Below are 17626 nucleotides of genomic sequence, written 5' to 3'. Positions count from 1 at the left end.
TGCCTATGGGTTCTTCTGGGAGTTTTATAAATTCAGGTCTCACATTTAGGTCTTTAATCCATTTTGGGTTTATTTTTGTGTATGGTAAGAAAGTGGCCCAGTGTCATTTTTTGGCATGTAGCTGTCCATTTTTCCCAGCACCATTTATTGAAAACACTGTCCTTTCCCCATTGTATATTTTTACCTCTTTCATAGATTAACTGACCATATAAGTATGCATTTATTTTTGTGCTTTCTATTCTGTTCCATTGATCTATGTGTTTATTTTTGTGCCAGTGCCACAGCTTTGTAGTATATCTGAAATCTGGGATTGTGATACCTCCAGTTTTGTTCTTCTTTCTCAAGATTTCTTTGGCTATTTGGGGTCTTTTGTGGTTCCATACAAATTTAAGTATTTTTTATTCTAGTTCTGTGAAAAGTATTGTTGGTATTTCCATAGGGATTGCATTGAATCTGTAGACTATTTTGGATAGCATGGACATTTTAACAAAATTAATTCTTTTAATCTATGAGCATGGAATAGTTTTCCATTTGTTTGTGTTGTCTTCAATTTCTTTTAAATGTTTTATAGTTTTCAGAGTACAGACCTTTCACCTCCCTGATTAAGTTTATTCTTAGGTATTTTATTCTTTTTGGTGCAATTGTAAATGGGATTATTTTCTTAATTTTTCTCTCTGCTACTTCATTTTTAGTATATAGAAACACAACTGATTTCTGCATATTAATTTTGTATCTTGCAAGCTTACTGAATTTACTTATGACCTCTAATAGTTTTGTGGTGGAGTATTTAGGATTTTCTGTGTACAGTATCATGTGATCTGCAAATGCAACCTATAGTTCTGTTTGTTAGGCAAATACACAAGCCAGGTTATAATACTCTCCTGCTGGTTTTCTCTACTTTGGTCCATTCTTTGAAATGGGAATTGCAGTCCTTGAAAGAACATAGAATACTAATAACAGTGATAATAAATAGATAGATGCAATTTTTAAATGACAAAAACAAGGACTTTGTTTTCTCAGAGACTGTATTCATGGGATTGAAAGATGGCTACCTGGTATTCTGGTTGAATAGAAACTTGTATCTTATAAATATATGAAACCCACTATTTATAATTTATAGCAACAATGGGATCATATGATACTTCTTGTTCTATAATGTGTTTTTTCCCTAACTACGGGCATTATTTACCTGTAGATTACAATCTACCTTGTACTCCATTGTTTGAATGTAATGATAATTATACATTTTTTGTTAATTTCTTATTGATATTTAGATTATGACCAGTGTTTTACCAATACAATTCTGTAAAATAGCATTTATGTGTATATATTTTTGCCCATTTATGATTATTTTTCTGGGATTTCTACATGTGGAATTATTCAAATATATGCAAATTCTTAATTTTCATAAATATATCCACTTTGCTCTTACACTTTATTTTTTCTTTTTCTTTTTTTTTCTTACACTTTAATTTGTGTGCAATTTATATTTGATATAATTGGGATTTAAGTCTGTCATTGTATTATTTGCTTACTCTGTTACTTCTGTTATTTATTTTTTTGTGTCTATTTCCCTATTCCTGTGTGTTTTCTTGAACATTCTTTGGGATTCCATGTTGAATTATCTCTAGTGTTTATGAGTGTATCTCTAAGCATTACTTTTTTTTCTAGTGGTTGCTCTAGGGATTAAAATATACATACTTAGCTTATCACAATCTAGTAATATCAGCATTTTACCACTTAAATTAGAATATAGACCCTTTACCACCATTTGGGTCCCTTTACACCTTTATAACATAATTGATTAGATGTTTTTATCATATTCAGAACCTTTATAAAATAAATGTTGCTTTCAAATGTCAAATATAATTTTAAAAGCTCGAGAAGCAAAGAATACTTTATTGTATTTAGCCGTATATTTGTACTTTTCTCTACTCTTTCTTCACTCCTGATGTCCTAAGATTTCTGTCATTTCCTTTTTTTTTTTGTCTTGTTTTCACTACCCTTTTTATTTATGTTTTTTTTCTTCTTTCTTTTTCACCATCCTTTCTTAGTCTTCTGGTGACAAATTATCTTAACTTTCTTTTATCTGAAAATGTTTTATTTCACCCTTATTCCTAAACGGTATTTTCACTTGATACAGTGTTGTGGGTTGGGCAGGCCTTTTTCCTCAGCATTGAAAACTAGTCTGATACTTCCTTCTGGCCTCTGTGGTTTCTGGAGAGCGATTTGGTGTTCTTTTCTCGCCAGCTAGCTGGTTTCTGACTTTTTTCTGTGTCTCCAGTTTTCAGAAGTTTGAATTTAATGTGTCTGGGTGTAGATTTCTTTGAGATTATCCTCTCTGGGATATGTTGAGCTCCTTGAACCTGTAGGGTCATGTCTTAAGAAAATTTGGGAAAGTTTTCAGTCATTACTCATTTAAATATTTTTTCAGCCCCACATTCTTTTTCTCACTTTGGGGGGACTCTGATGGCATGCATGTTATATCTTCTTTCACTGTCTCATAGGTCCTTGAGGTTCCTATCATTTGTAAAAATCTATTTTTCTTGGTTGTTCACAATTTCTATTGACTTAAATTCCAATTCACCAATTTCTTTCCCATTTGCATTCTGCTATTGATCTTTTCCTATGAAGCGTTTTTTTTTTTTTAATTTCAAAATTTCTGTTGTTTTTCCTCATATTTTTTATTTCTTTGATAAGGTATTCTATTTTTTATTTGTTTCAAAGAATATTCATAGTTGCTTCCTGGAGCATTTTTATGACATCTGCTTTAGATTTCTTAACTAAAAATTCTAAATTCCCTGTCATTTTGGCACTGTACTCTGTTGACTGTGTTTTCTCATTGAAATTTAGATTTTCCTGGTTTTTGCATGATGGGTAATTTTGGACAGTTTCCTGGACATCTTTAGTGTTATGTTGTATGACTGATTGCTAATTAAATTTTTTATTTTAGCAAGTAGTCAACCTGTTTAGATTCAGAGTGCACATCCTGGCTCACTTTTGTGGGCTGTGCTTCATATGTTAATTTGGTTTATAAAGCCTGTGCAATGCTACTCTGGTCTGTCACTCCTTTGTTGTCCCATGATAAGACTTGATCCCCCAGTGTCCTTAGCACTAGCTGAGGAGGGGGAGGTGTGCTGCTTCATCCCTGCATGGGTAGAGTGTGGAAATAAGACTTCCTCCAACAGGTTCTACTAATGCAGAAAGCACTTCCTCTTTATTGCAGGAGGTTGATAGAAGTCACAATTCTGCCCGCTGACTCCACTGGGAAGAGAAACTGCCCTGTTTACTTCAGGACAGTCACAGAAGTCAGACTTTCACCCTCAGGCCCTGTATGGGAAGGGCACCACCTGTTACTGGGCTGAAGGTGGGGGAGTGCTGTTAGGGTTCTATCCTAATCTATATAATTATGTTCATTCAGATACGTGCTGAAATCTCTGTCCGCTGATTGCTCCTTCCTTGATCTTTTGTAATTGTGATTGATGCTATTAATTAAAAAAAAAAATTTTAATGTTTATTTATTTTTGAGAGAGAGACAGAGCATGAGCAGGGGAGGGGTAGAGAGAGAGGGAGACACAGAATCCGAAGCAGGCTCCAGGCTCCCAGCTGTCAGCACAGAGACCCACTCGGGGCTTGAAATCATGAACCACGAGATCATGACCTGAGTCAAAGTCATATGCTTAACCGACCCTGCCACCCAAGCCCCCCCGAAAATATTTTTTATTTTCCCTTTAGCATGGTCTTAGGAGGCAGAGGATATAAATATATGTAGCCATTTAGTTATCTTGACCTAGAATTCAAGTGTGGAAAATATTAAAATTTGAACATGACTATATTCTAAAGTAACTTAGTAATGTATATTTATACTAATAAAAGAAGCATCCTTCTTCATAAATGTGCTAAGTAATTAAACATTTTGATGGTCATTTCAAATTATGTGGTGCTAACACAGTAAACTCAGTAAAAACTTACTGAGTTTACTGGGGCGCCTGGGTGGCGCAGTCGGTTGAGCGTCCGACTTCAGCCAGGTCACGATCTCGCGGTGCGTGAGTTCGAGCCCCGCGTCGGGCTCTGGGCTGATGGCTCAGAGCCTGGAGCCTGTTTCTGATTCTGTGTCTCCCTCTGTCTCTGCCCCTCCCCCGTTCATGCTCTGTCTCTCTCTGTCCCAAAAATAAATAAACGTTGAAAAAAAAAAAAACAAAAAAACAAAAAAAACTGCCCCCTGTACATCTTTTACATGCAGGTAAGAAAAAAAAGTGTAAAAATGTTTCAGTGTTGGGCACCTGGGTGGCTCAGTTGGTTGAGCAGCCAACTCTTGATTTCGGGTCAGATCATGACCCAAGGGCAGTGGGTTTGAGCCCCTCGTTGGGTTCCATGCTGAGCATGGAGCCTGCTTAAGATTCTCTCTCTCTCTCTCTCTCTCTCTCTCTCTTTCTCTCTCTCCCTCTACCTCTCCCCTGCGCTCTCTCTCGTGTTCTCTTTCTCTCTAAAATAAAATTTCAAAAATTTCAGTGTTCTAAGATAAAGTATCAAATAAATAAAGTCAATGTTCTATGATGAGGTCTCATATATATGATATTTATATGTAACATTTATATTTACATATATAACATTTAATTTCTTCATAAACCTTAAGGAAGCCACCAACCAAATTTTAATATGAAAGAATCAAAAAACTCCCAGGAAAATTGTTATAAGTCTAGTCAAAGTGAAAAAAAAAAATAAGTCTAGTCAAAGTGTGTTTTTAAATGTAATACTGAACACTTATCCCTGTGTATTTTTCATAATAGCTTTTCTGAGATGCAATTCATGTACCATGCACTTCGATCTATTTAGACTATACAGTTCAATGGTGTTTAGGAATGAAAGCATTCTCAATCGAAATATATTATTGATCAGCTGTAAGTAGATGATACTCATTGAACTGGTTTAGCTTAAGTGCTTATGTCTGCCATTTCTTTCGTGGGGACCCAGTTGGTTCGTTCAAAATTGTTCTCATATTACTAGGTTTCATTGTGGTAAAATATATGTACCATAACATTTGGCATTTTGAATGTTATAAATGCACAATTCAGAGGCATTAAGTATTCTTACAATGCTGTGCAACTATCACCACTATCTATTTCCACAACTGTTTCATCATCCCAACTGGAAACTCTGTACCCCTTAAACAATACTCTTTCATTCCCCTCCACCCCCAGCCCCTGGGAACTTCAAGTATGCCTTTTGTCTCTGTCAGTTTGCTTTTTTCCAAATATGTCATACAAATAGGATTACAAAATATTTGTCCTTTTGTCTCTGGCTTATTTCGTTGTGTATTCTTTTGGGTCATGTCATTTGAAATTAGGAGAGGGAGTGGCTATACACCTAAGTTTTAATCCTGTCTTGCCCTATATGACCCGTTAGATAAGAAAGAAAGACATGAAATCACTAAATAAGGCAATATGAATTCAGAGTTACTCATCCCATACAAAGAAATCATGCCCCTATTGCCCCTATGTACTGGGAAAACTAGTGTTTTTTGAATCTTTAGTTCAGATGTCACCTTCTTGTGAAGACTGCACAAGCAATATTTGTCACACTTGCTTTTCTGGTCCTGGAGCACCATGAAAATATTATGTTTTATGTTATTTGCATATATGTCTCCTGTCACTAGACTCTAAGCAATTCATTGCTATAGGCCAGGTGTTAATGCAGACTTGGGGTTCACAATGCCTGCATCACTGCTGAAAATACTTCTTGGGCAAAAGAATAAATTCATAATAAAATTTTGCATGTAAAACCAAAGTTTAGAAAATATTTGAGTTCATAACCATTAAAGTTACCATTTGTCCCAAACTTTTAACTGTGAAGTAATATGCATACAGGTAAATATATAATCATTTTATTAAAGTATTAATTAACTTCATGTTAAAAATTAGATCTTTAATTAGGAGTAAAAAGGATTCTGGTAATTGGAAGTTTAAAGTCACTGAGTCTATCAGAGTGAACACTAATTACTTATACTTGGAGAATTTGTGTTATGATTATGTTAAGTTATTTAATTATGACCAAACTTATCCATGGTTGTATAATGTTTTGGTTCTGCTGTTTGAAACACTTTGATTTACTGCATTATATAGGATGGGCACCCAAGAATGTGTTTATAAGGTTTCATCAATAATGACTGTTGATACAGGTAAATAAAATAAAATAAATTAAATTAAATAAAACAGCTGAAATTCTCAGCCACAGTAGTATTGAAAACCAGCACACCAGTCTTTAGATGTAAAGGTAAGGTAAAATTATGAAAGAGTAAATGATAACATCAGTAGTATACAATAATATATGAGAAAAATAATGTAAATCACTAACTGTACATTCCTTTCTTCTCATTTTTAGGGTTGTTGGAGAAAGATAACTATTGATGACTTTCTGCCTTTTGATGAAGACAACAATCTATTGCTTCCGGCCACAACCTATGACTTTGAACTCTGGCCAATGCTTTTGTGTAAAGCTATCATTAAGCTGGCAAATGTTGAGTATGTAGAGGGAAGAACAATCACTCGCATAAAAACAAAAAGACAAACAACAAAAAACTATACATCTATATCACATAGCTTCATTTAAAAAAAAAATCTATTTAAAATAGCTTTCTTTCCAAACACTGTAAATGTTTTGATATAAAAATACCAAAACCACTAATTTGAAAAATTGGGTTACCCAGCAATAAGACAAAATTCTCCCAAGGGAAAATACTCAAAAATTATTCTATATCCAGTGCTTTCTTACGATGAACAGAAGGTGATCATGAAAAACAGTGTTTCACCTCAGCAGGAGAAAAAGGTTGTTTTTGTAGGGGGAAGTACTGGTTCATCTAAATAGCGAATCATGTACACTGGAATCCAGTTAAAGTTTTAGGTTCTGTACATGCAGCAATAATTTATAATCTTGAAAACCTGAGCTCTTCTGAAGGATAACAATGTTTTTGATATCCTCCTCAGGATTTTGGTAACACTGCTCCCTTTTAATACATTTGTGATAAAAACTTCTTGCATTTGCTTCAATATTCTTGTGAAATCTGCGTATGTCTTCCATGCTTGCATGTCTTGTGCATCAACATGTATGAGATGTGTCTGCCACATACATTCATCCTCTTGGCTCCCACCTACAGAGACCTTAGGTCAATGCATCCCCGCCCTAGCCATGCAAAAAGAATCTTAGATGCTTGAGTTGCAAAGGCCTGGCAACTTTGTATCTTTGCTCGGTTGGGGAAGATTCTCACCTATACTGAGCCACCTTGAATTTGATATCCTTCTCCCTCCTGCAGGGTGTGACAGCATCTCATTGTCAGCAGGATGCCCTTGGGCTCCAACAGACCACTGCAACCCTTTGCTCAGCCTCCTCCCCTTCTGTAAACAGAGCTCTGTCCATCAGAAGGGCACTCCATTTTGGTTTTTTTGTCTGGATTTTCCTTTGGCTCAGCTTCCTTTGTTCTTTCCCAAGGCTACACAGTAAAACCAGCCACTCCACTGACATCCTAGACAGATCTCTTTTCTCTCACCAACCTTCGATCTTCTGTTCAGAATTTGTTTCACCAAGCTCACAACTCTTAATTTCAATGATTAAGAAAACAAAAAACTCAGCCCAGATCTTTTAAAGTAGCTGAATAGAACTGAGTATTCACGCTGGTGACAACCGCGTTTGTTTGTTTTGAAAGAAAATGATGTTCCTAATGTTCCTAATTCTCAGACCTAACTTGAAGTTCTGAGAACTGGAGCTGAATTAATGCCAGTGAAGTGCTAAATGGGTGACCTGGAAAATTGGAGTGGTATTTTGTCTTTCTTAAAGCTATAGTTCCATAGAATTTTAGAGCCTCCTAAGAAATAGAACTATTGCTATTTTAAAAAATAAATAAATCCAGCTTAGAAATAAAGGACCAGGCTAAATGTAAGACATTTCTTAGGCATTATAGTGGCTACCTGTATACTTGTGGTACAATTTATACTTGTCTCTGCATTTTTTTCTCAAATTTTATAGTATATAGCAATTATTTTAATAAGAGTTTTAGCTTTCTACATTAAAAAATTAACGTGTAGTAAGTATTTCACTATCACTGTGCGCTACGCAAAGAAAAGGACCCTCTTCACATGAGGTATGCAGTCACTTCCTAAATATGATTATTCCTAGTTTAGACTGTGAACTTTCCCAGGAGAATTCTGGTATCTGTGACATGTGTAGGCACATCAAAATTCATAACGTCTGAGCAACAAACCAATAAAAGTTTGTAAATGTTAGAACATGTGACTAAGATAGTAAGATTTCTTTCTGAAGAAAAGAACACGTCTGGTCAATATCATGAATCCCCTCCGTTGGCACATGGTAAACTGCCAGTGTGACTCCTGGCCAGAACAGGGCTGTGGCATTTCTGCGTCTCAGTGCAAATAGACCAATCACTTTGGGGGGAAAAAGGGACTAAAATGAGCAGAGTGGTATTGGGTCATCACACTCTCCTCTGACTTCATGCTACGGTGGCAGATCTACTCATTTGTATCGGATAGAAGAGGTATTTGTCATCTCTCTGAGATTATCTAAGGACTAAATTAGGGCTATCTGATGTAGCCTTGACCTGCTATGTATGAGACTGATTTAGTACCCAGCCTCATGGGCATCCTGGAATAGGAGCTAACATCGGAAATATAAAAAGACATGGTTCTATTTTGTAAAGAATATGATGGTATATCGAATATATACAATGTATATCATCTAAATTTATATATTTTATAATATATGTTTGAATATGCTTTGTGTATATGACATGAATGTTAACTTACATCTTTTTAAAATAAGGCGTATAGCGTGTTTTTAAAATAAACATGAACTTTTAGATTGGATTCCTTTAAGCGCTTTAACAAAACGAATCATCTGGCTGTTGGAATAGTATTTTCTTCTACTCTAACATATAAGCCGTATGACCCCTACATTTATTATTATATCACTGCTTACTAAAGATTCTCGGTGCTTATATATCTCTTTGTGTATGTTTTCAAATGTTATTAACTATGCTATTGCGCATTTGCTTTTTTAGCATCCATGTAGCCGAGAGGAGAGAATTAGGGGAGTTCACGGTGATTCATGCGCTTACCGGATGGTTACCAGAAGTGATTCCTCTCCAGTAGGTTTTACCATTAAGTTCTTCATATGTATTTTTCTTTCTGTCCCAGTAATGTTTCTTTAACTAAAGTATTATTAAGCTTTCAGAAAATATAAAGAAAATCTCATATTTTACAAAATTTTTGTGAAAATAATATTTTAGTGTATTAATATTTTATAGTATTAAATAAACTTCCTTGAGAACTTCAGGATAAATTCTTTTTTTAAAAGAATACTGTGAATTTAATATATAAATATATGAATTACAAATATTAAAACCATGTTATTTATCATGTTTATAGGTGTCCCTTTATACTTATACAACTATTAACCTTACTTAATACAGAAACATATGGGGGCCCTAGGTGGCTCAGTAGGTTAAGCATCCACCTCTTGATTTCAGCCGAGGTCATGATCTCACGGTTTGTGAGATCAAGTCCCTTATTAGGCTTTGCACTGACATCGCAGAGCCTCCTTGGGATTCTCTCAATCCCTCTCTCTCTCAATTATACTATAAAATTTCAATTTTATGTATACATATAATTTTAAATGAAAAGAATAGCCCTCTCCAGCCCATAAAGGCAACTTGTAATTGGCCACACATATTAGGAAATAATTAATAGTAATAAAATACCTGTTAGGCATTAGGAATGCTAATATATTATTTCTAATTAAAAATCACAATCCTGAAAATATTATCTCATATAATCATTCATATGACCTCATTAGCTGGATATATGTTATTACAAATGAAGAAACTGAAGCCCAGAGTGGTCGAATACCCCAAAGCTGTGTACATTGTACCTGGAGGAGAAAAAAAAACGAATCTAAGTCTTGTTGGGTCCAAAGCCCACAGTCTTTCTTTCCTGTGATTCTAAATATTTGTCTATGTCCAAACAAGAGAGGCCATTTAATGTAATGCTTACTTAAAATTTCACAAGTACTTTTATTTCGTACATAAAGGTTATAGACACACAATTTGGTTATATTACCATTAATAGTAGAAATTAATCAAGTCAGGGGCGCCTGAGTGGCTCAGTCGGTTAAGTGCCTGACTTTGGCTCAGGTCATGATCTTGTGGTTCATGAGTTTTTGCCCCACATCAGGCTCTGTGCTGACAGCTCAGAACCTGGAGCCTGCTTCAGATTCTGTGTCTCCCTCTCTCTCTGCCCCTCCCCTGCTCACACTCTGTCTCTCTCTGTCTCCAAAAATAAATAAATGTTAAAAAGAAAAAAAAAGAAATTAATCAGGTCAAAGTGCATAGAAAAACATTACACTGATACATCTGAACATATCATCAATTCAGATGTTGTATTTTATAAGGAGATCAAATCCATAGTTCAGTTATCAGTTTGGATCATCTCTGATCTTTGACTGATATTGGGAAGCTACTGTTCTTAAAGGGTCCAGGTTAGAGGAGATTGAATTTGGTCCCTAGTAACTTGGATCTTACCATCTAAAGCATCATTTCAGCAGGATAAATTAGCCATTGCTTGGTTCAAATAAAAATATCTGCAGGGAAAAAATGGAAGTATAGATCCCTTCCTCAAAGGACTACTTTCCTGAAAGGGGAGATAATCTTATTATTATTTTTTTAATCTTAAGGAAAGATCTAGACAACACTCTTTTGGGTCGTCTCATGGAAAATCCTTTTTTTGACACCTAATAAAACAGAGTATTTCTTGACATTATATGGACAATATTAATGGAGAGAGGTAGAGACAGAATGAGGTGTAAAAGTATGGGCTTTTCTAAATTTTTATCTTCAGTGTTGATAGAATGTTTATAATTTTGCTTAATTTTTCCTGCATGGAAGTGAATAAAGATAGCAGGGACATGAAATCATCAGAAGTCCATTGGAGAACAGTACAGAAATAGGAGATTAAAATCATTCACAACTAGAAAATTAGTCAAAAGAATCGTGAATTGTCTCTTGCCAGAATCATACACTGAAATCATATATGAAAATTGAAAAGTATTCATCTATTTTCAGAATTATAAGGAGACCACTTTAAAATTAATAAAAATGTTGAGCAATTTTAGATGTCCAATTTGCATGAATTTATGGGTGCTCATTTCTATGAAAATGAGGCAGAAAAGCTTGAGCTCAGGAATCAGAACTATATAGCTAGGTTTATGTTCCTACACTTTCAATTTCAAGCTATGTGAATTTTGCAAGTAATATATCTTTCTTTATACGTAAAATGAGAGTAAAATGACCTATCCAATATGGTTGTTCTTAAGATAAGTGAGTAGGTGATAGAAAAAATACTAATGTATGGAAGAGACATAATTACTATAAGTTTCTTTCCCTGTCTAGTGACTGTCACTAGATTATTTAATATTATCTAGAAAGATATATGGTAGTTGGTACTCAATCTTTGCAAATGGGGAAAAGTCTAAAGAAGAGTGAGACTGACCCAAACATTCAAATTTATCAACTTTCTCCTAAATACAACTGAAAAGTAAAAGATATACACTATCTTTGATGTATGTATGTCACAATTTGAAGAGTATTTTCCTATGAACATTATGCTGCATTATTCATATAATTTTCAATTACAATTATGCTATAAAATTTAAATTTTATGTATACATATATAATTTTAAATGAAAAGAATGTCATGAAATAGTATAAAAAAGAGTGTCAAGAAACGTTTAAGTTGAAATATGGAAGCAATGGCCATCAGCCGAGGATGCTGGTAGGGGTCAGATAGGGCCTCGTGGAGTGTTCTGAGTTGGTCTGAGCCTTTACCGTTGGCTGGATTTGATTGAAGGAGAGGAAGGAGAGGGGCATTGAAGGCGGGAGAATGATACTGTCAGAGCCACATGGTATGTTCAGGAGTAGAATATTTCTGTTGCCAGGAAGGATTTGAGTGTGAAGAGAAAGACTCTGAGGGCCTTGCAGTCACATTCATGGTTTTCCATGGTTGTACATGGTCAAGGAGAACTAGTCTTGACTACTGGAACCTTTTCCCGTGTGAAAATCAGCTAGGAGGAAAGTGTTTTGTGGCATTTCCAACAGACACCTTCCCTTCCACTCTCCTGAGGGAGTACCAAAAGGAGGCACTGGTCTACGTGCAATTATTGACCTTGCCTCTTATGTTTTCCTTCCACTCGTGCAGTTTTACCATCTGGAAAGAAAAAAGAAACCTTTTAACTCTCCATATAATAATAGGAACATAATCAATGACATGTCTGAGAGGAGGTAAGAAGACAATTTCAAATGAGGAGAATATTTGTTTCTTGGCACATTTCTCTGATGTCAGTGTAGTTCATCTGGAATAGAGCACTTTGCCACCTCGCTTCTTTAAGCTGAAATCCGATTGACATATAATTTCCTGTTAGTTTCAGGCATACATTATGGTGATTCAACATTTTTACACATTACTAAGTGGTCCCCATGATGTCTAGTTACCATCTGTTATGATATAGTTGTGACAATATCATTGACTATATCCTCTATGCTGTACAGTGCATCACCATGACTTATTTTTATAACTGGGAATTTCTACTTAATTCCTTCACCTACTTCATCCAACCCCTAATGCTTCCACCTCTGATAGCCAACAGTTTATTTCCTGTATCTACATGTCTGTTTCTGTTTTCTTTTGTTTGTTTTGTGTTTTAGATTCTACATGTACATACATACAGTTTTTGTCTTTCTCTGACTTATTACCTTTAACATAACACCCTCTAGATCCATCATGTTGTGCACAAATGGAAGGATTTTTATCTTTTCTTATGGCTAAGTAATATTCCGTTGTATATATATGCCACACCTTTCTTATCCATATCTTGGATCTTGTACATAATGCGCAATAAACATAGGGGTGCACATATCTCTTCATATTGGTGTTTTCCTTTTATTCAGATAACCCAGAATTGGAATTTCTAGATTGTATGATAGTTCTTTTTTTAAATATTTTGAAGAAATTCCATACTGTTTTCCATAGTGACTGCACCAGCTTACAATCTCACCAAGAGTGCATAAAGTTTCCTTTTTTTCCACATCCTCACCACAACTGTACTTTTATTTTATTTTTTGTATAACAGTCATTCTAATAGTTACGAAGTAAAATCTCATTGTGGTTTTTGTTTACATTTAAGTGATGATTAGTGATGCTGAATATCTTTTAATGTACCTATGTCTTTTTTTTGGGGAACAGGGAATTGTCCAGTCAGATCCTCTATCCATTTATTAATTGAACAGTTTGGGTTTTGATGGTTTGTTTGTTGCTTTTGAGGTATATGAGTACTTCATATATTTTTAACTCCCTATGAGATATAAGATTTGAAAATATTTTCTTGGGTGGCTCAGTGACTCAGTTGGTTAAGCGTTCGACCTCGGTTCAGGTCATAATCTCACAGCTTGTGAGTTTGAGCCCGTTTCAGGCTCTGTGCTGACAGCTTAGAGCCTGGAGCCTGCATTGGATTTTGTGTCTCCCTCTTTCTCTGTCCCTCCCCTGCTCATGTTCTCTCTCTCTTTCTCAAAAATAAATACATATTAAAAAAAAACTAAGAATATTTTCTTCCATTCAATAGATTGCCTTTTCATTCTGTTGGTCATTTCGTTTGCTGTGCAGAAGCTTTCCAGTTTGATACAATCCCACTAATTTGTTTTTACATTTGTTGCCCTTGTCTTTGGAGTCAAATCCAAACAAAAACAAAAACGACAATGTCAAGACCAATGTCAAGATGCCTATGTTTTCTCTAGGAGTTTTGTGGTTTTAGGTCTTACATTCAAGTCTTTAATCCATTATGAGTTGATTTTTGTGTATGGTATAAGATAGTGATCCAGTTTCATTCTCTTGCATGTGGCTATCCAATTCTTCCAACACCATTTCTTGAAGAGACTATCTTTTTCACATGGTGTATTCTTGTCTCTGTTGTCATAAGTTAATTGACTATACATGGGTGGGTTTATTTTTTCGCTGTCTATTGTGTTCCATTGATCTAAGTGTCTGTATGTCAATAGCATATTGTTTGATCATTATAGACTTAGAACGTAGTTTGAAATCAGGAAGTGTGATGACTCCAGCTTTGTTCTGTCTCCAGTTGCTCTGGCTATTCAGAGTTTTTTGTGGTTTCACACAGTTTTTAAGATGATCCCTACTTATGTGAAAAATGTTAGAATTTGAAAGGGATTGCATCAAATGATTTTGGATAGTGTGGACATTTCAACAATCTTAATTCTTCCAATCCATGAGCATAGAATGTCTTCCCATTTATTTGAGCTTTCTTCAATTTCTTTTATTAATGTCCTATAGTTTTCAGCGTACAAGTCTTTCAGCTCATTGGGTAAATTTATTCCTAGATGTTTCATTATTTTTGATGCAGTTGTAAATGGGATTGTTTTATTTGTCTTTCTGATGGTCATTTAGTGTATAGAATGCAACATATTTTGTATATTGATTTTGTATCCTGCAACTTAGCCTAAGTCATCTATTAGTTCTAACAGTTTTAGGTTGTATCTTTTGGATTTTCTACATATATTAAGTCATCTGCCAATAGTGACAATTTTACTTCTTCCTGTCCAATTTGTATGCCTTTCATTTCTCTTGTCTACTTGTTCTGGTCAAGACTGGCAATACTATGTTGAATGAAAGTGGTGAGAGGTAGCATCCTTGTCTTGTTCCTGACCTTGAGGAAAAGATATATTTTTCATTATTATGTTGAGGTATGTTCTCTCTAAACCCACTTTGTTGAGAACTTTTACCATAAATGGACGTTGTACTTTGTCAAATGCTTTTTCTGCACCTATTGAGATGACCTTATGGTTTTTATCATTCATTTCATTAGTTTGGTGTATGACACAGATTTGCAAATGTTGAACCATCCTCACACACATCCCTGGGATTAATCTCACTTGTTCATGGTGTATTATTCTTCTAATGTATTGTTAAATTTGATTTGCTAATATTTTGTTGAGGATTTTTGCATCTATGTTCTTCAGAAATTTTGGTCAGTAATTTCCTTTACTTGTGGTGTCCTTGTCTGGTTTTGGTATCAAAGTAATGATGGCCTTGTAAGATGAATTAGAATGTGTTCCTTCTATTTTTTTCACAAGAGTTTGAGAAGAATTGGCATTCATTATTCTTTAAATGTTGGTAGAATTCACCAGTGAAGCCATCTCATCCTGGAATTTTGTTTGTTGGGATTGTTTTGATTACTGATTCAATCACCTGCCTAGCAATTTGTCTGTCCAGATTTTTTATTTCTTTATGATTCACTCTTGGTAGGTTGTACATTTCTAGGAATTTATCGATTTCTTCTAGGTTGTCTGACTTGTTGTCATATAATTATTTATAGATTGTATTGTGATCCTTTTTCTGTAGTATCAGTTTTTATTTGAGTCTTCTCTTTTTCTTGGTGAGTCTAGCTAAAGATATTTCAATGTTGTCCATCTGTTCAAAAAACCAGTTCTAAGTTTCATTGATTTTTTTTTCGATTGTATTGTTAGGCTCTATTTCATTGATTTCCACTCTGATCTTTGTTATTTTCATCTTTTTATTAGTTTTGTGTTTTGTTTGTTCTTTTCTAGTTCTTGAGGTATAAAATTAAATTGAGATATTTCTTGTTTCTTGAAATAGGCATTTATTGCTATGAACTTCCCTCTTGGGGTAACTTTTGCTGCATCGGTATGCTTTGTTTTTTTGTTTTTTTGTTCTAATTCAGCAGATATATAGGAGTCACTCAGCTAGGTTTTTTTGTGTGTGTTGTTTTTTTTGTTTTTGTTTTTGTTTTTTTCCAGAGGAAGTTGTTCCATATGTAGTTATGGGTTTGGTGTGTCATGGGAATTGCTAAATTCAGAATCTTACACCACCATTTGGAACCAGAACTCTGTTCGGTCTCTTTGCATCAGCAAAGCCCAGCACACAGTAGGTACTCAATCAAAGCAAGTTGGATGGATAAATGTATCTATTTGAAGTAACTATTGAAATTAGTCTTGTGAAATTGTCAATTGATTTTTCTGTCAGTAATTTCTTGATGATCAATGGTGGAGTTAAAAGTTCAATTTGGAAATTAATGTTGGTGTGTTTTATTTAAGCGCAGGATACACAGACAAAGTTTGGGAGCTCTTGAAAGAAATATTGCCTGAGTTTAAGCTGTCAGATGAGTCCAGCTCTGAAAGCAAAACAACTGTTGTAGATACCAAATTAAAAGAGGCAGGGAAAGAAGTGAAGAATGGCAAAGAAATGAAAGATGGCAAAGAATTCAAACTTGACACTTCAGTGACAGCATTAAAGGCACCTGAGAAAAGTGACAAAGTTCCAAAGGGTAAGAGATTTTCTATTACAATGCCATTCAACATGACTGTTATATATAAATGCTTTACAATCATTGCTGAATTTAATGACTTTTTATTGTCATTGTCATTTACTAAGTGTTATGAAAATAATTACGATCCTTTCTTTGTAGAATTTTAGGACTAGTAATGCTGTTTACTATATGGTAGTTATTGTTCCATATTTTATTGTCTTAAAAATCAAAGGCAACTATATATTTTGATGATACTGATAGTATAGTGTTAATACAGGAAGAGACATTAAGTTTTTAATTTCCATCAAACTCATCTACCTTATATGTTATATGTAGAGTGGAATGGACCAAAACAACGAAAGAGAAAGTTGTCCTGTTTTTGTCTTTATTGCCCCCCACCAAGAAAATGTGAAATAGACACAGATTATGATTACCTGACCATTTATTGCAAGGTAGAAGTTCAAATTTTAAAATAAAATAATTTCAAGTTATTTTATAAAGTATAAGATCATAAAATAAGAAATATATTGAATAATTATTTATTTTATATTTTCTTTTTTTTTTTTTTAATGTTTTAATTTTATCTTTATTTTTTTTTTTATTTTATTTTTTTTTATATTAAGTTTATTGACAAATTGGTTTCCATACAACACCCAGTGCTCATCCCAAAAGGTGCCCTCCTCAATACCCATCACCCACCCTCCCCTCCCTCCCACCCCCCATCAACCCTCAGTTTGTTCTCAGTTTTTAACAGTCTCTTATGCTTTGGCTCTCTCCCACTCTAACCTCTTTTTTTTTTTTTCCTTCCCCTCCCCCATGGGTTCCTGTTAAGTTTCTCAGGATCCACATAAGAGTGAAACCATATGGTATCTGTCTTTCTCTGTATGGCTTATTTCACTTAGCATCACACTCTCCAGTTCCATCCACGTTGCTACAAAAGGCCATATTTCATTTTTTCTCATTGCCACGTAGTATTCCATTGTGTATATAAACCACAATTTCTTTATCCATTCATCAGCTGATGGACATTTAGGCTCTTTCCATAATTTGGCTATTGTTGAGAGTGCTGCTATGAACATTGGGGTACAAGTGCCCCTATGCATCAGTACTCCTGTATCCCTTGGGTAGATTCCTAGCAGTGCTATTGCTGGGTCATAGGGTAGGTCTATTTTTAATTTTCTGAGGAACCTCCACACTGCTTTCCAGAGCGGCTGCACCAATTTGCATTCCC

At 34.7% G+C, this 17626-nt stretch overlaps 1 protein-coding gene across 1 annotated transcript in view; it reads left to right on the top strand.

Moving 5' to 3' along the window:
- The window catches only part of ADGB (androglobin), a 168107-nt gene that overhangs the window by 44406 nt on the left and 106075 nt on the right, over positions 1-17626 (top strand). The window contains exons 6-8 of the mRNA XM_047102658.1: positions 6382-6521; positions 9068-9154; positions 16184-16413. Of these exons, the coding sequence (XP_046958614.1) occupies positions 6382-6521; positions 9068-9154; positions 16184-16413 (457 nt within the window). The remainder of the gene's footprint in view (positions 1-6381; positions 6522-9067; positions 9155-16183; positions 16414-17626) is intronic.

Source organism: Lynx rufus, unplaced genomic scaffold (genome assembly GCF_022079265.1).
Source record: "Lynx rufus isolate CCGP_SWC_20201006 ecotype Redwood Valley unplaced genomic scaffold, mLynRuf1.p SCAF_6, whole genome shotgun sequence".
Taxonomy (NCBI): domain Eukaryota; kingdom Metazoa; phylum Chordata; class Mammalia; order Carnivora; family Felidae; genus Lynx; species Lynx rufus.
The sequence above is the reverse complement of the archived record's forward strand: the minus strand, read 5'-3'. Positions and strand labels throughout refer to the sequence as shown.